Source organism: Natator depressus, chromosome 3, assembly GCF_965152275.1.
Source record: "Natator depressus isolate rNatDep1 chromosome 3, rNatDep2.hap1, whole genome shotgun sequence".
Classification (NCBI taxonomy): Eukaryota; Metazoa; Chordata; order Testudines; family Cheloniidae; genus Natator; species Natator depressus.
This window is the reverse complement of record NC_134236.1, coordinates 63,225,301-63,250,922: the sequence shown is the minus strand read 5'-3', so window position 1 is coordinate 63,250,922 and position 25,622 is coordinate 63,225,301. Positions and strand designations below refer to the sequence as shown.

Below are 25,622 nucleotides of genomic sequence, written 5' to 3'. Positions count from 1 at the left end.
AAACAGATAGCAACTGCACAGATATAGTAACAAGATGATTTTCATGACACATGGAAGACTCTTTCTATATAGTTAAACACAACCTGTGTTTGGAGTTAGCTAGTTATTATAAAACATGCTTAAATGCACTAATAAAAGGAACCCCAAAAAAGATGCAAAATTAGCATCCCCCAAAATTTCACATCCCTTCCCCAAATGAACCAAGTTTTGTATACTTGGTGAACTTCCACTGTACATTAGGGAGAGGGCCACAAGTATCCCCTCATTTCCTAGGAACATGTGAAAAATACATGCTTATCTCTTCCAATGGACCTGTTGCACACTGCATTATTTGGACACAATTCACACAGCTGGGATTAGAGCTACCCCAGTGCAAATAAATAGGAACAAACAATGTGCCACACATGGTATGGCTGAAGACCAACTGCTGTTACCCTTCTTCCCCACACAATGAAGCTCACCCATCTATCAAATGCACAAACCTTTCCACCACCCCATCTGTTAGATTAAGGGTTGAATCATCTCCCAGATGCTTTGACCCGCTTGATACCCACCTCCACCAGACATCCACCTGCCTTAACCCATTGCACCCTACAAACCAGACATCCATTTCAACCTATCTCCCAGATATTTCAATCATGAAAATACATCCACCCATCTCACCTTCCTGCTGCATCAACCCACAAACACAACCCCTGTCTGCCTCCAGTTATGTTCCTGGGGACACGTCATCCAACAGTCAAACCTACTGATCTCCCAACCAGCCAATATGCACACCCCACCTCCCAAAGGATGCACTGGTCAAGGAACTGAAGAAGCAAGAGATGAAAAGCTGCTATGTATTGACAAGCCCCAACTCTCCACTTTTTGCACTAGTTTGACAGTGATGACTTTGTATTCAACACAGTTACTCCTGATCTACAACAGTGTCAGGGGAGAATCTGGCCTACCATTCGCAGTACTGTTTAAAAAGATGATAAAAAATTCCATATTAGGCCATTCTTCTTAAATTAAAATGATAAGGCCTTCTCCTCAGCCACTGTACACTGGCATAAACTCCTCTGGAATCAATGGACCTATGACAGATTATAACAGCAGAGGATCTAGCCTGCAAACTGTTGTCAGAGTGATAAATTCTCATGCTTAATAAAAACCTTCCCCATTTTCAGTAAAGGAAGGCGAGTCTTAATTTTATTGTCTCCTGAAGAAAGCCAGGAACTAATTTTTAAATAATACAGTTCTCATTTATGCTAAAACCCCTCATAATGACAGTGTAAATGGGCCTCAAAGTGGGGGTAAATGTATCTTGCCCTACCGGGGCAGTGTAAAGGAGTCTTACTGTAAATGAGAGTCTCAGGCAGTAGCTCCAGTGCTCTCAGTTGGGGTGCTGACTATTCTTTTCTCAGAATCATATGTTAGCATCATAAAAAAAAATCACTGAACAGCAGCAAAACAGGGCATCTCTAGGTTCTGATAATCTCACCAACTGCTCTGCCTTCAAAGTTGTGCTTCACCAGTGTGTCCACTCATCATTTCTGCATAAGAATTCTTGAAATGTTTGTGAAGGGAAGACTTTTAGTGGAAAATGAATTAAAATTCAATGGTCACCATTAAACTGTCAACACTTGCCAGGTTAGTACAGTTATCTCCCGTAATAAGATGTTGTGCACACTGGCAAATGCTGACTTCACAATGGTCAACACTAACTTAACGTAACCAGTCTGGACCACAAAGCTACTTACTCCACAGTACTGATCATCATTAAATATCTGGGGTGGCAGCGGATTGCCCTGTGCAGGCTGTCTTTCCTCAGGAATATTTTTATACATCCATTGTCTTTGCTCCTCCGACATTGTGATATCCACCTCTTCAAAATCTATCTTGTTGGCTTCCAGAAATCGTATCACATCTTGCTGCCTCTTCTTTATCTGAGAGAGAGAGAGAGAGAGAGAGAGAGGAAAACAATACATCACAGCTAGCCCATCATTACTAAAGATATGTTTACAAGCCTGAATATGCTTGTCTATTTTTTACTCAAAGGTCAAAAGGTTCAATAAGAAAGTCAAATATTTCTAAGTTAAACATATGTGACTTAACACTGCAGTTTCTTTATTTACAAGTTACGAAAGTCTACAAAGTCCTGCCTCATTTTCTAGGCGGTTGGCTGTTTGTTTTTTGGGGGGGTAGTTTTTGTTTTTGTTTTTAAAAGATGTCTGTGATAGAGGAACACCCTGACTGGTACTCCAAATAAGTCAAAGATAAAAGAGTAGCTGGTTTTCAGATTCACCATACACTACTGGCCACATTTTAAAGGTATTTAGGCACCTAAAGACGCAAATAGGCACCCAGTGAGATTTTCCAAAGTGTCTACATACCTTTTAAAATGTGGCTGTGGGTTTCCTGAACAACAGTTTATTCATTTCTTAGGTTCATACAGAACACGCGCACATGCTTTGAGATGGAGATGTTCTTGTCTCATACCAGCTTTGTCTTAACTGAAAAAAAAGGGGGGAGGTGCACTGTGGGGGGCTTGTTTTGGGGGGGGGGGGTTAAATAGAGATTATCTTCTTGACAAAGTCCTAGCAGAAACAGCACACAGGTAGCTTTTACCCTGATGCAGCTAGTCAAAGTCAACTCTATATGACTGCACCCGCCCCCCCCCGCAGTGTTTACCTTGACTAGTTACATTGGGGTTAAAAAACTGCCTGTGCCCTATCTTCACTAGCACTTTGTATAAAAGGGATAACTATGTAAAAACACACCTTTTTTTGCAGTGAAGACATAGCCATAGAGTCTTCGAGACTGAGGTAAAGCCTCTGGGTTACTAATTCAGCCAGGATCTGTTCTGCATTACAACCAGCTTCACGCTCTATTTCCAGCACGTCCAAGATCCTTCTACTGAGGCACATTCCACCTAAAAGGGGCTACACACTGTATTCACTATACAGTCAGACTACTCAAAACATGTTTCCCAGCCATACTGTTTGGAGATAAAAACTTATATTTAAGAATTTTACAGTATAAAAATACTGTGGCGCAAGATCCATCCACTTGCTGGTTGGTTTAAACTATGGGTGGATGGATGTTACCTTTGGGTACCATAGGACCCAGACAGTATTTAAAAACTATCAGTTTTTCAAGTGCATGTACGAGCTGTATTTGTCACACCACTCTTCATATTGGAGCCATTTGATACATCAGATAACAAAAATAATAATCTTCAGTGAAATTTATTACAGATTACAGTAAAAATTCATATTGTGCCTTTCAGGTGACTTTCAGTGGTGAAATAATTACGTCCTCCTTGAAACAAAGACCATGGATATCTCCAAGAGGCTTTGGTCCAATTTCTGCAAAACAACGTATTTCTAAAATGTCTGAACATTTATGTGCTCTGCTGCAGAAGGAAACCGATTGGCTCCTAAATGTGTATTCCTTGTAATGTAACAACCAGTTATTCAATACATTTGTGTTTCTTTCAGTGGTTGGTTCCTTCTTTTACGTATGCCATACTGATTTTTCAAACAATGCACATTATGAAAGAGCAATCAGTCTCATACAAAACTTTTCTTCTAAAACTGTATGCAGAAAATACAAGATTACCAGTAGTAGCTCAGTTACCATCATTATCACCATTTTTCTGCTAATCAAAGCACAATGCTGAAAGTAAAATGACTTCTTGTACTATGACATTAAACTCATAAAGGAATCATATTGTAGAAGTGAGAGAAACAGTTCTTATCCTCAGTAACTTACAATAGAAGATGAGAGACAACTTCAATCTGAAATGGAGATTGAGATTTTCTTAAAACTGGCCATTTTATTAAATATTTGTTCAAGTAAAGATGTACAGGCTAAGATGATATTGCAGGAGGGTTTTCCTTGGAAATTCTGCATGTGTAATGAAAGATTTTTAAAAATAAAAATGCCTTCCCATTTCACAATGTTCATTCTGCCTGCCAATTTCCACTAGTCTTGGACACTGGCGACACAGACTACTGACAATTGCAACGTAGATTTAATCAGATCCTCAACTGTTGTACTGATCACACAAAGGGAAAATTCTTGGATTTCCTTTACCTTTTATATAGCATGATCCTAATCTGCCTTTAACAATAGTAAAGAAAGTCATCACAATTTAATATGGTATTAATCTTTAGAGTTCAGTGCTTATAGTGACTCCTATATTATCTACATGCTGATAATTTAGAACATATGTACTTTGTCTTTGGTTTTATTGTTAATCCATACTGCAAGTCACAAAAATAAAACTGAAGAAAACAGAAATCCCCATCTACACCAGATCTAGACTTCGTGTTTGGAACTGGTCTCCCTATCAGGGTTACAAAACAGCAACAAAAAGAGAGTGTCATGTAAATATACACAGAACTGCTGTAATTATGTAGTTTGTCACTCATCGTTAGTAAAATTGCTCATCTGATAGATGGGGCTTTTGCAACGGGGAAACTGAAACGTCCAGGTTCTTATTTCTTGTTCATATTTTTTATTGATTTACTCCAGAAAATGAGAAGGCATCCACTGCTAAACCACATGTACTGTTTCTAAAAGATGCTTCAAAGAGGGGCTAACTAAATGGATCTGTACGAGCTATTTAGATCTGTGTGAAAGTTTCGTTAACTTAAAACATGCTCAGATTCACAGAGTGATTCAGCAAAACCAACAAGAATCAGGCTAGGTCACCCCCATCCTCACAGGAACTTGCCATTTCCAATAAGTTCAGTCTATCCTCTACTTTGCCATCCCCTATGTTTACTGAAATGTGTATGGGGAAAGATGGCCTAGTGACTTGGCTCCTGTTGTCTTCAGTGAAATGGATGGATTGCTCCCACCTCTGGATTTCCAGGGGCAAAGAACTTACCTCCTTTCCTTATTCTGATTTTTTAGGATAAAGCAGAGCTTGCTTTCTCACAAAATCCTCTTTCTGAGCATCCTTTAGGGGAACAGGTGACAGACTGGTACTGAGACACCCTAGAGTTAACTGGGTTAGCAGGGAATACATGTAGAGGTTTCCCCCATAGCCTGGTGCATCCCAAGACATCTCTCAGTGCAGAGTGCTAGAGTAGTATTGACAACTGTCAGACCTCATGAGCCTAGCTTGTGATCCTACAACATCAGGATGATGATAATGCTTCATACTTCTGCACCATCTTTGATCCAAGGACCTCAATATGCTGCACACAAAGTTAGTTAATTTAGTGTCATGACCCCTCTCCGGGATAAATCAGGATTACTATCTCCATACTAGATAGGTGATTACACTCAGAGAGAAATATTAATGCAATTTTTTCCTCAGGGAGAACTGCAAGACACTAAAATTTACTCACCCTTGAACTTAAAAGATTCTTAAAATACACTCAACTCTGCTCTATCCTGCCCACCTGTTTAGCCGAAGTTCCAAGAACAAATCAGTTTTCTTTATAACACGGAAAACAGTGAGACCATGCATATGCATCAAACAAGACATTCTGGTTTTGAGATAGCATGAGAACATTAATACTTTCTGATATGAACAGACAATAAAGATACACCTACTGAAATGAAAAAGTGTACCAGCAAAAGTTGCCTGACATTCCCCAGGCCGTACGATGGAACGACACAGATTGCCAAGCAGAATTAATGACCACTGCATACTACTATTAGTGCCTTTTAAACCATGTTATATATCATTGGTGTAGTATATTCATTCTGATTCTAAGATTCTTATCAAAGATAAATTAATTTGCCAAATTTCATAGCACTTGCTGCAGCAATGCTATGGGCTCTAACTGAGGCCAATATAAAAATTAGCCCTGGAGTGCCACAGGATTCTAGTGACCTCTGTTATATTGATCAAAGAGAGAAATATTGTAATAAGTAATATTTACATTTAATTTTGGACAATTTACATTTGTATTATCAACAGAAGGAAATGTAGAAGAGTTTGGGATTTATGAAGAAATTAGCTCGATAACATACCTTTTTGTCCTATAAACATAGGATCAGTATGTCTTTAGAAATCCGAGTGCAAGTGAAATGTAAAGAATTGGCACTATGACTAGCAACCTATGCTGTAATGTTTTTCAGGCAGCTATAACAACTGTTTCATCAGCTTGACCCAAGGGAACTACCATCTTTAGGGGATCAGACTCCATAATGAAATACCATGCTCTTTTATTTTGTATGCACAATGAAAGTCTTCATGGAAATAATGAATATGTGAGGACTACTGTTTTTGTAGTCAAATGGAAGTCTGTCTTGACACAGATATTGTATGTTTTTCTCCAGAAGGTGGTGATCAGTTACCAATCCTTTGTTTACATAAGCTTCCCCCCCCTACTCTTCCAAAGTAAAAATATGTCAGCAACATGTTGTGGGCATGTTGTGGATATAAAACTATTACATCAGCATCTTCTGTTACCACGTTAGTATTCAGACAAAGCATTTTTACCAAAGATAGGTAAATGTTTTGTAAATCTCTTAAATGTGAGCAATTTACCTGTGAGGGGAAAAATAGATTTGGTAGCTGTGCATTATAAGGTGTGACTGTTGATCGAAATGCTATTAAAATTATAACAACCTGCAGTAAATTGTACCCAAGAGCCATTCAGTCCCTCTGGAGCCACGAGATTCTTTTCTGAACCTTTTCTCCTAGGATTTCTGTATTTTTTCATCACCACCCATGAGGTGAGCAGACAGAATAGATCATGAACTGTTTACTTCCATCACTAAAAACAGACACTAGATTAACTTCAGTGGGACTCATGAGTAAGGTGAGCAGGATTTGGCCTGATACTTCGAGAGGAATCAAAGTGATCTGGTGAACTCTAGCCATTTCTGCACTGGGAGTGTCTGAAGGAGCACAGATAGTGCGGACACGTCATTTCATATAGCATTTGTTCTTTGGAAGGGAATCATGGTTACAGAGCTAGCTGCACCACTGTTCCCTGTCTGGTCTCTCTGAGTGCAACCCTACCTCCTCAGATATTTTGCCCTTACTAGTCTCAGGGTGGAATCTCCCAGTTCTTCCATTTTTAGATCAGGACCCAGATACACTACCTTGTGGTAAGTGGTTGGTACACACACTGCAAGCCTGACTGGGTTTCAGGCACCTGCAGGAGAGACAGAGTCACCTCAGATTAGCCAGTTGCCAGATAGTTAGGGCACTTACTTGGGATGCAGGAGACCCATGATCGAGTCCCCTAAATTAGGCAGAGCAGCCACTTGAACCTTGCTTTGCCTAACTCCAGGGACTTGATCCTGGGTCTCCCACATCCCATATGAATGTCCTAACTACTGGGCTATAGAGTTAGTCTCTCTCTCTCTGAATGAATATTTTATTATACAAAATGGAACAGTTCCAACGAGAGGCAGAGAGAGAGAGAGACTGTATGACCCAGCAATTAGGGCACTCAACTACAATATGGGAGACCCAGGTTCAAGTCTCTTTGCCAAAAAAGGCAGAGGAGAGATTTGAACCTCAGTCTCCCCCATCCCAGGCGAGTGCCCTAACCACTGGTCTTCTCTTTCTCTTCTGTCATATATTCCACTTTGGAATGAAACCAAGTATCAAAACAGAAATATTGTTTTCCAGCCAGACCCAATAGTTATTTCCCTTCCATACAAGTGTAAGCACTTTTATGCCAATATTACTGAGCTCTCACTCAGGGAGTTTTATTGCTTTAAACTATACTTGTAGAGTTAAAGTGGTACAATTTGTCTGTAGACTAAACCCTTAGAAGTCAAGCATGTAAATCCAATTTTGATATATATCTAAATATGCAATTAATAGAGTTATTTATGGTCATTGTCCCACAAGGTTAATAATTATCTTGCAGACATGCACCACCCTCATTCACCAGTGCAAACACTGCCTCCCCATCCATAGACAAACGAATAGCATCTTTAGCCAAGCACAACAATCGCTTACATGAAAAAGTACAGTTAGGAAAGGATTATTATTACAGTAGAACCTCAGAGTTATGAACATTAGAGTTACGAACTGACTGGTCAACCACACACCTGATCTGGAACTGGAAGTACACAAATCAAGCAGCAGCAGAGCCAAAAATAAAAAAGTAAATATAGTACAGTACTGTGTTAAATGTAAACTACTAAAACAAATGAAAGTTTTAAAACAAGGATTTGACAAGGTAAGGAAACTGTTTCTGTGCTTGTTTCACTTAAATTAAGATGGTTCAAAGCAGCATTTTTCTTCTGCATAGTAAAGTTTCAAAGCTTTATTAAGTCAATGTTCAGTTATAAACTTTTGAAAGAACCACCATAACACTTTGTTCAGAGTTACAAACAACCTCCATTCCTGAGGTGTTCGTAACTCTGAGGTTCTACTGAATTTGTGAGACAAGGTGGGTGAGATACTCTCTCTTCTTGGGCCAACTTCTGTTGGTGAAGGACGCATGCTTTTGAACTACACACAGTTCTTCTTTGTGCAGCTTGAAAGCTCGTCTCCTTCACCAACAGAAGTGGGTCCAATAAAAATATATTAAGCTCACCCATGTCATCTCTCTAATATCCTGGGACCAACACAGCTACAACAGCACTGCAAACAATAATTACTATCTGTAATCCAGCACAAAAGACCCAGTTACAATTGGAAGTGCATTGAGTTAAGCGCTGTACCCCCCCCTCAAAAAACCCCACAAACAAAAAAACTGTCACAGACCCTTAATGTAATTTACAACTTAAGGGCCCAGTCCTGTACCACTGAAATCAGTGAGTTTTGCCATGGACTTTATAGGGAGCAAGGTCAAGCCCTAATACAGGGGTGGCCAACCGGTGCCTCCAGAGCCACATGCAGCTCTTCAGAAGTTAATATGCGGCTCCTTGTATAGGCACCAACTGCGGGGCTGGAGCTACAGGCGCCAACTTTCCAACGTGCCAGGGGGTGCTCACTGCTCAACCCTTGGCTCTGCCACAGGCCCTGCTCCCACTCCATCCCTTCCCACCCCCGTCCCTCAGCCTGCCGTGCCCTTGCTTCTCCTCCCCACCAGAGCCTCCTGCACACCACGAAACAGCTGATCAGGATGTGCCGGGAGGGAGGGGGAAGCGCTGATGGGCGGGGCTGCCGGTGGGTGGAAGGCGCTGAGTGGGGGGAGGAGGGGAGCTGATGTGGGGCTGCTGACGTATTACTGTGGCTCTTTGGCAATGTACATTGGTAAATTCTGGCTCCTTCTCAGGCTCACGTTGGCCACCCCTGCCCTAACAGGTAAGACAGAGGAAGAGTGGGAGGGAGGAGGGAGATGTAATATAAACTAAAAGGGTTAGAGAGAATGGTAGCCACCGTCATGTTGGTTCTGTGGGTTTTTAATGATCTATGCACAAATGTACACAGTACTGTCTTCCAATGAAACTTCACGTAGCAGCTGAAGACAGGAAAGAGAAACTGCATTGTATGAGCAGCAACCATTGTTCTACTGTGGTTATTGTTCATATGCTCATTTCACATACTGATAAGTATTCCTCTTGGACTTTGGTTGTTTACTTTTACAGAAGACAGAATTTTATTACTTCCTTTTTATATGTACATTGTACAAATTCATAGATTAATAAAGCCATTGTGATCATTTAGTCTGACCTCCTGCATAACGCTGGCCATAGGACAGCCTGGAATTAATTCCTGCTAGAGCTAGAGCATTGTTTTCAGAAAAACAGCCAGTCTTGATTTAAAAATTTCTAGTGATGGAGCATCCACCACCCTCGCAACTGGTTTCCCTTTGTTTCCCCGAGACTTTGACATGTGGCACTATATGATCGTGGCTACTGAGTATGCTATTTAACTTTTGTCATTCATAATCACAGACAATTTAGTAGTAACCTCACAAAGAAACTATAAATCAGGCTCTAGATCATGGGAGGAGGGGCTCAGAGCCTTGAGGCAGGCATTACTCGTGCTCTGACAATCTGCCACTATACTAGGGAACAATGCTGTATGGAGCACCATTCGGGGTCCAGTACTCTCCTCAACCAGCCATTGCTTTGAAAATGTATAGCGCTCCAGTGAGACTTGGCTAGATCCTGGGCTGCACCACCTGAGAAACAAAGCACAGAAGGGGCAGCACTATGGGAAAGGGTGGGGAAAAGGTGGTTTTAGGCCATGTTGTACCACCTGGATTCTGAGTTGGAGCCAATATGTAGCAAGCACTTAGAGGAAAGCGATCAGGAACAGTCAGCATGGATTCACCAAGGGCAAGTCATGCCTGACTAATCTAATTGCCTTCTATGACGAGATAACTGGCTCTGTGGATGAGGGGAAAGCAGTGGACATGTTGTTCCTTGACTTTAGCAAAGCTTTTGACACAGTCTCCCACAGTATTCTTGCCAGCAAGTTAAAGAAGTTTGGGCTGGATGAATGGACTATAAGATGGATAGAAAGCTGGCTAGATTGTCGGGCTCAACGGGTAGTGATCAAAAGCTCCATGTCTAGTTGGCAGCCGGTATCAAGTGGAGTGCCCCAAGGGTCGGTCCTGGGGCCGGTTTTGTTCAATATCTTCATTAATGATCTGGAGGATGGTTTGGATTGCATCCTCAGCAAGTTTGCAGATGACACTAAACTGGAAGGAGAGGTAGATACGCTGGAGGGTAGGGATAGGATACAGAGGGACCTAGACAAATTAGAGGATTGGGCCAAAAGAAATCTGATGAGGTTCAACAAGGACAAGTGCAGAGTCTTGCACTTAGGACGGAAGAATCCCATGCACCACTACAGACTAGGGACCAAATGGCTAGGCAGCAGTTCTGCAGAAAAGGACCTAGGGGTTACAGTGGACAAGAAGCTGGATATGAGTCAACAGTGTGCCCTTGTTGCCAAGAAGGCCAATGGCATTTTGGGATGTATACGTAGGGGCATTGCCAGCAGATCGAGGGACGTGATCGTTCCCCTCTATTCGACATCGGTGAGGCCTCATCTGGAGTACAGTGTCCAGTTTTGGGCCCCACACTACAAGAAGGATGTGGAAAAATTGGAAAGAGTCCAGCAGAGGGCAACAAAAATTATTAGGGGACTGGAACACATGACTTATGAGGAGAGGCTGAGGGAACTGGGATTGTTTAGTCTGCAGAAGAGAAGAATGAGGGGGGATATGATAGCTGCTTTCAACTACCTGAAAGGGGGTTCCAAAGAGGATGGATCTAGACTGTTCTCAGAGGTAGCAGATGACAGAACGAGGAGGAATGGTCTCAAGTTGCAGTGGGGGAGGTTTAGGTTGGATATTAGGAAAAACTTTTTCACTAGGAGGGTGGTGAAGCACTGGAATGCGTTACCTAGGGAGGTGGTGGAATCTCCTTCCTTTGAAGTTTTTAAGGTCAGGCTTGACAAAGCCCTGGCTGGGATGATTTAGTTGGGGATTGGTCCTGCTTTGAGCAGGGGGTTGGACTAGATGACCTCCTGAGGTCCCTTCCAACCCTGATATTCTATGATTCTAAGTTTCAGAGTAGCAGCCGTGTTAGTCTGTATCTGCAAAAAGAAGAGAACAAATTTATTTGAGCATAAGCTTTCGTGAGCTACAGCTCACTTCATCGGATGCATGAAGTGAGCTGTAGCTCACGAAAGCTTATGCTCAAACAAATTTGTTAGTCTCTAAGGTGCCGCAAGTCATCCTCTTCTTTTTATGATTCTAAGCAGGACTAAATCATCATGTTTACTTAACATTTCATAGGGACTATTACTTATCAATATCTTCCTTCTATGACAGTAGTTCGTATGCTTCTACACCACTTGGTTTTGCTGCCTTAAATTACACAAGGGGAGAAGAAACAGTACAGAGAAACCTATTCCCAGGTCTCATTTGCAGTAAATATTTTGCTTTATTCAGAGCAAGCATTCTGAGCTAATGCTATGTGCTTTATCAGTCAAATGATTCTGTAGCAATGTTTTGCTGACACACACTCTGGCCATGAATTTTGCTAAGTGTGATCTGTGCTTGCAGTTTTACAATGTAATTGATGAATAAATGCCAGGGCTTACAGCACATTCACTGTTTGTTTTGAGAGCACCAACAATTGTTTTAATTTTTTAAAAGTTGTAAAGATGCTAGGAAGTAGCAGCTCCTTGCTTTTTAAAAGGTGCTACCAAATCTGCTCCAATTAGCTACAGGTTAGCAAACGCTGAGTAACTGATACTTGTGCCCACATCTTGAGAAAATTACAAACAAGAAACATAACTGCAAGACTAATTGCAAATGTAAACATATTGGTGGCTTCAAACATACCTGCCAACACTGAATAGGTGTAGGCAGGGCTACATGGGGAGAAAAAGTGGAGACTAGGAGAGCTTTTTGAAGGTAAAGGAATGGGAAGAGTTAAATATCTTGCTATAAAAGAGGGACTGTCCTGTACTAAAAGGAAACGTTTTTCAAGTTACTGTCCCCATTAAATAAAGAATTTTAATGGATGATAAAAACAAATGGCGTCCCTTCCTCCTGCTTCATGAAAAGCTCTTCAGGCTCAGTGCTAAGATCTTGACTCAGACAAAGCTCCCATTGACCAACAGCAGGAGCTTTGAGTGAGGATTTTAGCATAGGCCCCTTAATAACCAGGATGGTAAAGTGCTTAGTTTATTTAATAACCTCACATTTAAGAAAAAAAAACAAAAACTTGTAAAAGATTCTACTCTTTAATACCATCTAAATCACGTAACGGTGGTTTTGTCTTGCAGCCCTTATGTTAGCAGTGCTATTGGTCTGAGCATAATTCTGCTCATTAAAATAATGGCAACACACCCACTGACTTAAACCAGAGCAGGATTGAGCCCTCACACGAAGGACAGGTTGCGCCCATGTAATCCTGTAAAGTTTACCAGGAATATTCAGGGATCAGTCTTCTCAGTACATTGCAGGATCAGGAATTTAGTTCGCAGTTCCCCAACTTTTGAAACATTCAGTTACCTTATTGAATGGAGAGTTTAAAGGAGAAGAACTGTATTCTTTGAAATGAACAACAACAAAATAGAAGAACACACATTAGTAAATATTATGCAGTGTGTAGATTAGAGAACAAGTTACATTAATTAGGAGAAAAACCTTCCTGTCAATTAGGATTAACTGAATTAAGGGTTGTGATTGTACAGTATATGTACAAAATACATTTTAATGGGGAAGGTAGACTTTGCTAGATGAAATGTTTATTGTCAGCATGTAAAATACTTGTTAAAATGTCATATTTTTAACAAAGGAAAGTGGTATCAGAGGGAGTTGAATGTAGAGTACTAAATAAAGGATTCAGATTTAGACAAGATTGACAGACTTGAGAAATCTTGTATTGGAGACATACAAGAAAATAACACTTGCTTTTCAGCCATTTTCTTGAAAATTACTTAATCATCTGCTAGATTACAAATGAAACATTAGTCTCCAACACTGCAAGTCTATGGAAATAATTTAGCTGTCATCGGGGTTTGTAAACACACACATTTATTAATCCCTGGAGTTGCAGAATAGCATGCACATTTTTCCAGTACTAGCATAGCTCAGCAAATGACAGGTGCTGGGCACAAAGATGCATTCTGTCTTCTCAGCTGCTTTGATTTCTTGAACGAACTGTAGCCTGCCACCATACTTTTATCTTCTCAGCAACCTGTATGTGCAGATTTGGCTTCAAATGGGCTGTTACAGCTCTAGTTAAGCTCCCCATGCTGGATGCTCTCCAGACTGCTGTGTTTGGACCCAGATGCTGAGCCTGCGTGCTTTCAAGCTTTCCTTCATCTGAGTAAGCTCCAGCATAGACTATGGCTATGGTATCTCTGGCACACTTCCTAAACATGGACACTCTGTCTGATACCCCTTCTGGAAGTGGGACTCCATAGCCAGCTCCCAAGGACTAGTGCTGCCTCCCCCTCACACACATCCAGTAGCTCAAGCACATCCTTTCCCAGAACTAGGGTTGCCAGGTATCCAGTTTTCTACCAGAACACCTGGTCAAAAAGGCACCCTGACGGCAACCGGGCCATTAAAAGTCCGGTTGGCACGGGACTAGCAGTCTCCCTGCTCAGCTCCGTACGGCTCCCAGAAAGTTACCAGCATGTCCCTCCGTCTCCTCGGTGTAGGGATGGCCACGGGGGCTCCACACACTGCCCCCACCCCGAGCGCTGGTTCTGCAGCTCCCATTGGCCAGGAACTGGAGGGACATGTCACCGCTTCCTGGGAGCCCGCAAGGTAAGCACTGCCCAGAGCCTGCACCCCAACTCCCTGCCCCAGCCTGGAGCCCCCTCCCACACCCCAAACCCTTCATCCCCGGAGCCCACACCCCCAGCCAGAGCCCTCCCCCCACCCCACACACCTTAACCCCCTGCACCAGCCCTGAGTCCCCTCCTGCACCCAAACTCCCTCCTGAAGCCCACACCCCCTCCTGTGCTCCAACCCCCTGCCCCAGCTCAGAACCCCGTTCCACATCCAAACTCCAACCCGGAGCCCAACCCCTCCTCCCCTGCCCCAGCCTTGCGCCCCCTCCTGCACCCAAACTCCCTCTCGGAGCCTGCACCTCAATCTCCTGCCCCAGCCCAGAGACCCCTCCCATACTCTGAATCCCTCATTTCTGGCCCCACCTCAGTGAAAACCCCCTGCCCCAGCCCAGTGAAAATGAGCGAGTGAGTGAGGTTGGGAAGAACAAGCAACAGAGGGAGGGAGGGGGGATGGAGTGAGCAGGGGCAAGGCCTCAGAGAAGAGGCAGGGCAGGGGCAAGGGTGTTCGGTTTTGTGAGATTAGAAAGCTGGCAAGTCTACCCAGAACTCCCTCCTGATGGGCACGCTGGTTTATAGTTTACTCTTTCAGGAACATGTGATAGCTGAAGCGAATAGACACAGACTTTGCAAAAGTATTTCTAAAATTATTTTCTTTAGACAGTACAAGAGACAGATCCAGCTAAAACCAGAAACACCTACACGCCATTCCCTGCCTCCATCTTCTCACCAGTCTTGAGTGGTCTTTGGGATTTGGGTCAACATCCTTTCAGGATTCCAGGTCCCCTCTTCAGGACCATGCTCCTCCAGCTCACGGCTTATCCTCAGACTCATGGAGTCTCTCTGACCTTCGCAGTCAGCTTCCTTCACTGCTGGCTGGTCTGCAGTCAGCAGGTCCTCCTTGGCTCCTAGAGCCTGACCCTTTTGTTCCTCTCTCCGAGTCCCTCTCTGTTTTTAACCAAACACCTCAGTCTCTTTGTTCCCTTTCTGGAGAAAGTCCACTGCTCTTCTCCCCCCCACCCCCGGCCCCGCCCATACCCCTTATCTGCAGTGAGAACTGGTTCTCCTAGCCTTCAGCCATCCCAGTGTCCTAAAGTGCTTCCATCTGAATGGGAGCTTGCAGTTTAACAAATTTCTATTGTCCCTAGTCTGAGAGAGGCATGATACCAGCTCTGAAAGCAGATAACAGATTCCACATACACCGAGGCACTCATTGATACAACAATTTCATAAAATCAACCAGAATTCATAAGTTGTACATAGACAGGTTCTCCAAACCATCACACGTGCCTCTTCCTTAGAGTACTTTCCATCAAGAGCAATTCAAACAGAACCCGAGCTGTTTAAAAAAAAAAAAAAATCTTAGCTCCTGGAGTAATAGGCACATTAGAAATCTCTAAGGAAGAGAGCTACCTATATGCACTATGCTATGGCAAACTGCCTGGTTAAGTGCCACTGCAGCTGCTTTCTGGGAGTCAAAAGCCTATTTGACTGGAAAGACTGCTGCCCTATACCATATGGGGCCTCCTTGGGTTGCACCTCTGTATTAAAGATGAGATAGTAGAAAGTGGACCATCATATTTTTCCTTAAACTCTGAAATGTCCAAGGTGTTTCAAGCTATTTGGATGTCCATTTTGAGAAGAGTGCATCTCTCCTGTGGCATACGTATTGCAGCAGTTGCTATGGCAAGAAACCATTGGTTTAGCTAGGTAGTGAATGGTTATGCAATACTGCGGGGGTGGGGGTGGCTTTTAGCTTCTCGTGTCTCTTTTTTCCGAAGATGCACATAGGTGAGTGGTGTTATCTTGCACTTATAACAGGGGACTGGGAGTCAATGCAACTGGTTTTGGTAAAATTACACTTCTGTCACATATGATAAAAGCTCCAGGGTGGGTATAGAAATTGTCTTGAATCAGACATGCTTTCCTTACCTAAGAAACGCAGTAGAAGCAAAAATAGGCAGAGTACCTCTGTCACTGCAGGCTCAAATGTAACAAGAGCATCAGAAATGTGCATGGCTCTATGATGGACTCTGCAATGGTTTCTCTTTTGTGCTTATATCAAAACAGCAATGCAACGAAATAGAAGACGAATGAATGCCAGGACTGTCACCTCCTGTCATTTTATAAATCTGAATAAAGAAGAGTGAGGTGGGTCTGTAGTTAATCAGTATTAAACTAGAGGTATGTTCATCTGATTCTGCTAAGGCTTCATCACATCTCCTGTTATGGCTTAATATTTTCACAGTAAGATGTAACTGAGAATATGATTTAATCATCAATATGAGAAACAGAGATGATAATCCAGTGTAGTAACTAGTTATTATGACTCCTGTAGTACAACAGATTCCCTTTGCATTACTTTGAAAGACTAATGATGTTTCTGATATTTTTGATGTGCACAGAGGTGGAGGGGGAAGCATTTCAAAGAGGTGCTGTCTAGATGACTCCGATTCCAAACAGCCGGAGCTGTTCATCCTTCAGCTTTTCATGAGCCACTCTGTGTGTGTAAAAAGAAAAAAGAAAAGGAGGACTTGTGGCACCTTGGAGACTAACCAGTTTATTTGAGCATGAGCTTTCGTGAGCTACAGCTCACTTTGAAGTGAGCTGTAGCTCACGAAAGCTCATGCTCAAATAAACTGGTTAGTCTCTAAGGTGCCACAAGTCCTCCTTTTCTTTTTACGAATACAGACTAACACGGCTGTTACTCTGAAACCTGTCTGTGTGTGTGTGTGTGTGTCTCTGTCTCTCTCTCACACACACACACACACACACGCCTTTTAAACTTCAAATGATCAAAAGCTAGTTCATAGCCTGTAACATTACTTATTGGAATTTTACAAGGGGAACACAGATGTAGAAAAGCTACCTGATTTGCCCAAAGACATGTGAAAAATTAGTGAAAAATCCAGAATTGGAAATGGAGTTGTTGGTTCCTAATCCCATTCTAGGACTTCACTTACACTCTTATTAATTGTCTTGCAGTAAATTTGATTCTCTTTGCTAGACCTCCGATTTTGTAACCCACATTTACTCTGTGTGGTTTGCTGGACCACAGAGGTTTATGAGTCTCCTACATCTTTTTTTCTAACAGAGCTGAGCGTTTTAGCTCAGACAGTACAGGGTTCAACTTTTCTATCTGGTTCAATCGCCCCTGCTGACCCCAGGGACATTATATTACATTTGTAAAGTACATCAGTAGGGTGCTTTCAGGCTGGAGCCTAGAACATTGCACAAGTTTTACATTTAAGAACAGCAATATAAAACATTAGCAAAAATACAAACTGAAGATATTTTGTTTTTTGAAGAACTCCTCCCCCCACCCCAACCCCCACCCCTCATTGCCAAACAAACACACAAATAAGATACCCTTAAGGTTTAATTACTAGGCACAGAAAGCTGCAAGGCAATTCTGTGAACCTTGTATTTAGTCAATTGGGGCCGGATTCAAAGGCCACTGAAGTCATCAAAGATCTTTGGATCGGGCCCTTACTGTATCTGATACAGCAGCTATTACGGCACGTTTTGCTAACACGACTGTCAAGACATTGCTGCAGTAAGGAGAAAATCAGATGTGGATACTTAACACAGTAAAACATTGCAGCCCAAAAGGTCGGACATTAACTTGTTATTTTCCTTTAACAAAATGTCTGCACTCAGTGTAATTCATGCCTATGATTTGTTCTAGAATAATTTGTTTCAATAATTAAAATACTGAAACTAGGTAAAGGAAAAATACTGAAGTTTTGTGCTGCTTAGAGTGCTTTGCCCAAACAGGCACTTTGGCTAATGGATCCTCAGAGCCAGTAAATGCCTTTAAATCAGATTGCCTAAGATAAGAACTTTCACACAATCCTATTGATCCATGAAATAGGATGGAATTCAACTCACTCTCTTGGTTGTGTTGGCTTTGCAGGGGTAACAGGAATAAAACCAGACATCTAAGACCAAATCCTGCATTGAGTTGCATGTGGATAGTCTCTTGTACCCATGCAACATTGAAGTCTTTCAGGATCAAGGCCCAAGTTTCTGTCACTAAAGTAAGCAAACCTGATGCTGAATACAAACACAGCTCCAGGTTCTCTTACCTCTTTGGGTTTTAGTTGGATTACACAACTGCTTTCTAACAACAGAAATGGGTTATGGATTATTTTTCAATTTCCAAAACAAATGTGATTTGAATATCTTAATTTTGCTTTTCCTTGATTTTTCACATTTGCATTGCGGATGCTATATGTCAGTAACCTTAACTGTTTGAAATCAATTCAGTTAGCAGACATGGTGACTTAATAGATTAAGGATCTTCTACAATCAGTGCCAGTAGTGACAATAAAGAATGAAGCAAGATTCTAGACTTATGACACAGCTGGCCAATAAAGGGGCCAAGGTGACCATTAGTGAAAAAAGGTCTATTCATGGGCTAGACCATTGTCTCATGGAACTGTTAGCTCTACAGGCTAAAGAAATAAAATCTTTAAAAATGTATGAATTGTTCTTTATCATTTCACAATCATGCCAGAGTGAGTGAATTCAGAGAAAAGAGATAACCTTAAAAGCACACGTTGTGCAATTGTTAGAGATTGGGATTATTCACGTAGCTGAAGTTGCGTAACTTAGATTGATCCCCCCCGCCCCCACTGTAGACCAGGGCTGAGTTCAGGACATCTTCCCCTGAAGGGACAGAAGTATAGGGTGAAGAAGCAAAAGGCGGCAGGGCCAGCAAAAACCTGCTAGGCTGTCTTTACGAGGTTTCCCACTGGGTTTCAACTGCATCAACTAAAATATGTTAAACTACAACTTGCCCTGTCTACACTAGGGTGTTTTTAAAAACTTTTATTTTAGTCTGGACAAGGCCTTAGGGTTTTCTATAGTGCCCACAAGCAGTGATAGGGGACTGTATGGTGCAAACATTGAAAGGAATATTTACATTCCAATTAAAGCTGTTTTACTGGATATTTTTAAATTCATGAAGCATTTGCATCTACAGGTTTCATAATAAAATAAAGCCATCAGAGCTATTACAGTTCACCATCAACCATACGCAGGACTAGAAACAGCGATGTGCTTGAGAAGTCTTGGGATTCTAACACCAAAATGAAGTGTTGAGCTTGTTTGCTGCTTCTGGTGCTCAACCTCTTACTGGATACCATTTTACCATCCCTCCTCAAGAGGGCTTATCCCTTGAACTTCTACACATATTTATAGACAGGCCATTTTTCTTTTCTCTGGCATAGGTCAGATTGCACTAAGTGTCAGGGATTTAAAAAGAAAAAAACAAAACAGTGAGAATACACCTAAACAAAGGGAACACTGTGCTAGCAATGGTTAGTATATTTTTCAGGGACATTTCCAGCTCAGTACACTTAGTACAACCTGGGTATAATTGTGGAGATTTCAAAGGAATTATATTGGAGTAAACTTGGACCATTATGCTTGCCAAACAATGTCACCTCTCCTCGTGGTTAGCATACAGGGGTTTTGTTTAAACGAAAATAAGATGATTGATTCCCCTGTCCTTCACCCCACCTTCCATGCAAGCACATTCACACCAGACTTATCACAGGCTAAAGAGGAAGAAGGTTTGTTAAATCTCCCTGTTAGAGTATTGGCAACACATTGCTGTGTAGATAACAAAGAAACCAAACCCAGTATTGGAGGCTTGTTGAATCTTTATTTAAAAAACAAAACAAAACTAGTAATTTAACCAAAATACCAGTAGTGAGGTTAAGAAATGAAAAACAAAACAGTCATACCACACACCTTGTAACAGAACATTGATCTCAATGTTATAAATATAGCTACAATGGGCCAGATTCTGATATCATGTAAATCTCTTTGACATCAGTGGCGTTATTACCGATTTACAGAATCTTGCCTCTGGCACAAAGCCGTGCACTGTTAAGGAACAGGTAGTAAAGGTATAAATTTCTTAAATAAATCACACTCATTTAAAAATGATGGTATATCAGAATTCAGACAGCCCTTGTATAAGTATTGATAAATAACTGTTATAACAGGATTTTGCATAACTGTGAAAAAACTATTTTATTTCTATATCTGCAAATACCAGCTAGTCATAAAGTTTTTCATTTTCAAAAACTGCCCACCCCCTAGTCAGTACTACAAACACAGGCATGGAGACATCCACATTACATTACGTTTTTTTTATTTTTGTATATAGCATCTTCGCTCAAAATCTAGTGCCAGCCAAGGAAGAGAGAGTGCCTTTCAGTCTAAGGTATGTTTTAGGTATCAGTCACTAATTTAAGTCCCAACGTCTAAAGATATTTCTTTGTAAATTTGTACAAATTCTTTGTAAGTGTGCATATTTCCTTTTGTTGACACTCCTGTTTCAGATATGCATTATGAAAACTGCAAATATAACAAAAATAATCTTAATTTGCTCACATTGTAAACAGAACTCAATCAATGGCACCATCGCTCTTTACAGAGCAAGGTGTATGCGCCAATGAGTTCTCTGATTGCTGCTAAGTCCGATGCATGAGTGATGGGCCTGTCCACAGATAGGGCACACCCATACACTAACAATGCTCTGAATCCGAGCAGCAGATTCTTTCCTCCTCTGACACCAGTCCTCACAAAGCCCGATCTAGTCTGCTTCGCAACACCTTGCTCCATCTATCTACATACAAGCTGACGCTGCTAACTAGAGTGACATTCTTCACTCCTTTCCCAATCATCCAAAGGATTCCAAAGGATACTAAATCATCTTTGCAAGCATCCTGAAATCTGCACAGTGGTCTGCCTCTATTTTAGACACTTCTTGAGCTTCAGAGTACAGCACACGCTTCGGGATCTTGTATTCCAGCATTCACTTGATATGTCCAAGCCACCTGAGTCTTTTCTTACTAATCAACATTCCGATGAATGACATACCAGCATGATTTAACACTAAATAGAACTAGTTTATCTACAAACAATGGAACAGAAAGAGACGGTAACTGTACATCCACAGCAGAACAGAAGGGCAGCAATAATTTCCTAGGGAAAATGATGGAAGAAGCATTGCCTAAGACATTTAAAACTTGATTGGACAAAGCACTAGCAAATGCACTTGAGAGAACAGTCCTACATGTATGGATGTCTTACAACTTCACCCAAGATGTCATAAGGAGTGGAAATCAAACCATCAGTTCCTTCCAGACCTGTTGGTGTGGGTTCTGGAGGGGTGTTTCATTATTTTCTAGTGCCCTTGGCAAACAGGGAGATAATGCTGTGTCCTGAATTGCATAGGAGAAGATGCAGGCTCGGCTTTCCATGCACTTGGAAGAGGATGGACATGACCTAGCGGGTCTTTCCCTTCTCTGATACCTGATTCTACAGTGGTCTTCTCAAACATCAAGAAATAAGTTTTTAAAACTTCACTGTTTTAGAGTATTACTAAAGTAGAGAATCGGTAATGGGTTGCAGTGCCTTTCCCCTTTATGTCACCTATTCTATTCTGCCCAAAGATACTAACAAATGAAAGTCTTTCCTATCAGATGGCCGTACAAGAGCCTATATGAAGTGAGTTGGTGGTCTTAGTCCAGTACTAATGGTCCACGTCATCTAAGTCACCCTCATAATTGGCCCTACTGCTGGCAGCCAAAGCAGAAAGCCAGTGGATGAATTGACATGAAAATTAAACTTCACTTCAACCCCAAAACTGGGATGGCAGGGTAATGGGAGGGAATCTCTAACTGCTGCTGATCTTGGTGTAAAAATTAACTTGTTTGTCAGTCAGGTAATAACTAGCTAGATTAGCCCATCCATCCCTACCTGTGCCTGAAGCTGGGAATGGGCAACAGGGGATGGATCACTTGATGATTACCTGTTCTGTTCATTGCCTCTGAAGCACTTAACAGTGACCAATGCCAGAAGACAGGATACTGGGCTGGATGGACTTTTGGCCATTCTTATGTTCTTATTCTTAACTATTCTAGCTGGTGATTATTGGACCAAGCTTCTCCTCCCCTAGCCCCCCAAAAAACTCAAATAGGTCATTATGGTTTGAAATAAATATGAGACAAATGAAACATATCAATATTGCACTACTACAATATGAACTGACTGCCAGTTAATGGGAGGGAGTGTTTCTATTATGAATGCTCACTGAGCATGTACTGTTAAAGTTCTGAAGAGATTCTGTATTTGCTCAATAGGCTACTGAAATGGATAATTAGTTTTTATTAGCTGTAAGTATGCAACTACTAAGCATTCCAAGCACTTCATGCCAAACTGTATCAGACGACAAACCTGTCATCATGCAACTGACCTGAACACAAACAGTGCACAATAGAAGAACAAAGGAAGAGAATACATAAACCTTCAGTGGGGAACAAAGTCCACTGTCACTCTACAAAAAAAAAAAAAAGAATGCCAATAATAGCACTGCTCAAGCATAAAGTATACCAATTATATCTGAAGCCCTCTGATGTTTCTCATTAAAGAACACATTCAGATGAGCATTTCCATTCTGATTGTCTTCATGGAAATATAAGCTGTCATTTTAAATAGGAATATGGATATTTATAGGTCACATGCATAATTAATTAACCAAGAGAAAACTGTAAGGACTTCAGCTACTATCAAAGGACATAATGATAGATGCCCTTCAAAATTTAATTCAAAGAGTTGTGCCCACTTCAAAATACTTGTTAACTTGCAGATACGCCTTTGTCCTGAGGTTGTTCTGTGGTTTGTTTTTTTTAAAAGCCTCCAGTAATTATCAGTAGACTTTATTTTGTTTGTTACAGTGCCCTGAGGAAAAATACGTATTTCAGACTAAAGCAATCCTGTTGCAAGACTCCCCTTCTCTATCCATGGGATGTGACTATCAGTGGTAAAACTAGGTTTCAGAGTAGCAGCCTACAGAATGTTAGTCTGTATTCGCAAAAAGAAAAGGAGTACTTGTGGTAAAACTAGGCTACTTTACTCAAGAAATCTCATCAATAACTTAAGGAAGAGTTTTCAGATTTTTTTTTAAGCGTCAGCTTACCAATTTTGTTATACTTTCTTTAGTCATTTTAATTTTTTCCAAGCACACATGCATGACCCCAGACCTCCCTGGACATTTTAAATACCTTTTATTTCAAAGCAGGCTGATACAAAAAACAAAAAACAAGTGGGACAGCATAAATAAATTTTCTCTCACGGTAAAGTTTTTGTACGCCAGTGCTAGATGAAGACTGACTACATACAACCAAGTATAATTATGTTGGAAGCAATGCTACAGTAAATACTAACATTCTAGTCTAAATCAAGTTTAGCATGGAAATGGTGGAATAACAACAGGGAGGGCTGTACCATGATAAGAACTTCTGCTAGGAGAGAGGAAACAATCTATCACAGCAATACTCTCATAATAAAACAAGGAAATACACTTTATTTAAAAAACAAAAACAAAAAAAATACCAAGCAGATATCCTGCTCTGCTTGTTTTTAAACTAAATTATGGGAATCATAGAATTGTAGGACTGGAGGGACCTCAAGAGGTCTTTTACTCCAATTTATTTCACTGCTTAAACACCCTGACAGAAAGTTTTTCCCAAATAAGCAACCTAAAGGGGAAGGATAGCTCAGTGGTTTGAGCATTGGCCTGCTAAACCAGGGTTGTGAGCTCAATCCTTGAGGGGGCCATTTAGGGATCTGGGGCAAAAATTGGTGATTGGTCCTGCTTTGAGGAATTTCCAAACACTAGATGACCTCCTGAGGTTCCTTCCAACCCTGATATTCGATGCAGGGCCGGCTCTGCACTTTTTGCCGCCGCAAGCAGCACGCCAAATTGCCGCCTCAAGAAGGGAGCTGCCACTAAATTGCTGCCGCGGGTGGCCGAAGAAGGGGGCTGCCACCGAACTGCTGCCGCTGGACTGTGAAGATACAAGCTGATGCCGAATTGCCGCCGTGGCGAAAAAACTCATGCCGCCCTAACAACGCATGGCCTGCCGCCCCTTTAAGATTGCCACCCCAGGCACCTGCTTGGAATGCTGGTGCCTGGAGCCGGCCCTGATTCTATGATTCTAAACCACCCCTGCTGCAATTTAAGCCTATTGGTTCTTGTCCTATCCTCAGAGATTAAAAAGAACAATAATTCTTGTATGAGGCAGTTCCTCAGATACTGTAAAAAGAAAAGGAGTACTTAGAGACTAAGGTGCCACAAGTCCTCCTTTTCTTTTTGCGGCTACAGATTAACCCAGCTGCTACTCTGAAACCAGTCAGATGCTGTAGTTTCGCAAATAAACACGGAATTTATGGTTCAAATTTGAGACCTCTTTTCTTACTCCACCCCACCAAATCTTATCAACAAAGGCACCCCTGTCCACCACTAACTACTATCTGAAATGTAGGTCCCCTAAGCAATTGGCCCCACCCAAATCCAAGTGGTTCCTTGGAATTTCCACACATTTGATGAGCAGCAGAGTTGTGTGTGTCTCTCTCCTGCGGTGAATGTTTGCAGCGGGGAAGCGCCATCCCCCCAGCCAGCTTTAGCGATAGCAGCGTGGGTGGCTGGGGATCCCAAGCAGCCAGCTGGCCTCAGCCACCGCCTGCCCCTCTGCTCCTCCAGGTGCGCCTCCCACGCCCCCCATCACTCACCGCCACCGAGCCAGAGGAGGATGCGATGAACAGCCGGATAACCATCCTCACTTCATTCGCCGCTTCTCTCCAGCCAAGGGGAGGCGTGGAAGGGCTAAGGGGGCTTCCACTCCTGCAGCTGAAAGCCGCTGCTGCGAGCTGGGGGGTTGCTTGCAGGACCTAGCCCGCCTTGCTCACCCCACTGAAGCCCAGAGGCGCTCGCAGCTCCAGCCCGGCGTTCGCCTCGGGACTCCCGCTTCGCCCGGCAGCCGCAGCCGCAGCGCAGACACCCAGAGCTGAGCGGGAGGCAGGAGACGAAAGCAAAAGGGGGGGAAAGAGAGGGGCGTGCGCAGTGATTGCTGGGAATTGTAGTGCTGCCTCTCTGCCAGCTGGTGGGTGTGTTTCCAGGGGGCAACCTGCACCTCCCAGCTGTGGGGGGGGCATCCCGGTCTGAAAACCGGGCTTTAGATCAGTCCCCACGGTCAGGTAGTTTAGTAGGGAACAACCTACTTAATAGTAGCCGCTAATTCTGGCTGTCTCTAAATTCTGGTGGCTCCCATAGGGGACACTTCTAGGAGGCCTGATTCCCAGAGATGTTGCACTCCCGCAGCTCCCATTGACTTGAGCCTGAGTTAGGGGGCTCAGTACCACGGCGTGCCAGGCACACTGGTCACCCCAGTTATTTATGGCCAAGGATCTAGACACCCTGGCAAATCAACAGTGGAACAGAAGCAAGTAAGGACCATTTTTAAAGATACAGGCCACAGTGCCTAACAGCTTGTTTTCATCTGCAGCATTATTAAAGAACATCCATAATAAGGGCTTCTTTCACATTGAGCTTTGCCTGCATGCCAGCTGATGG

At 42.3% G+C, this 25,622-nt stretch overlaps 1 protein-coding gene across 1 annotated transcript in view; it reads right to left on the bottom strand.

Annotated features, from left to right (window-relative positions):
- The window catches only part of SH3BGRL2 (SH3 domain binding glutamate rich protein like 2), a 47,927-nt gene extending 22,832 nt beyond the window's left edge, over positions 1-25,095 (bottom strand). The window contains exons 1-2 of the mRNA XM_074948025.1: positions 24,782-25,095; positions 1,743-1,928 (exon numbers count right to left, since the gene is read on the bottom strand). Of these exons, the coding sequence (XP_074804126.1) occupies positions 1,743-1,928; positions 24,782-24,826 (231 nt within the window). The 5' untranslated portion in view covers positions 24,827-25,095. The remainder of the gene's footprint in view (positions 1-1,742; positions 1,929-24,781) is intronic.
- Between the last annotated feature and the right edge of the window lie 527 nt (positions 25,096-25,622).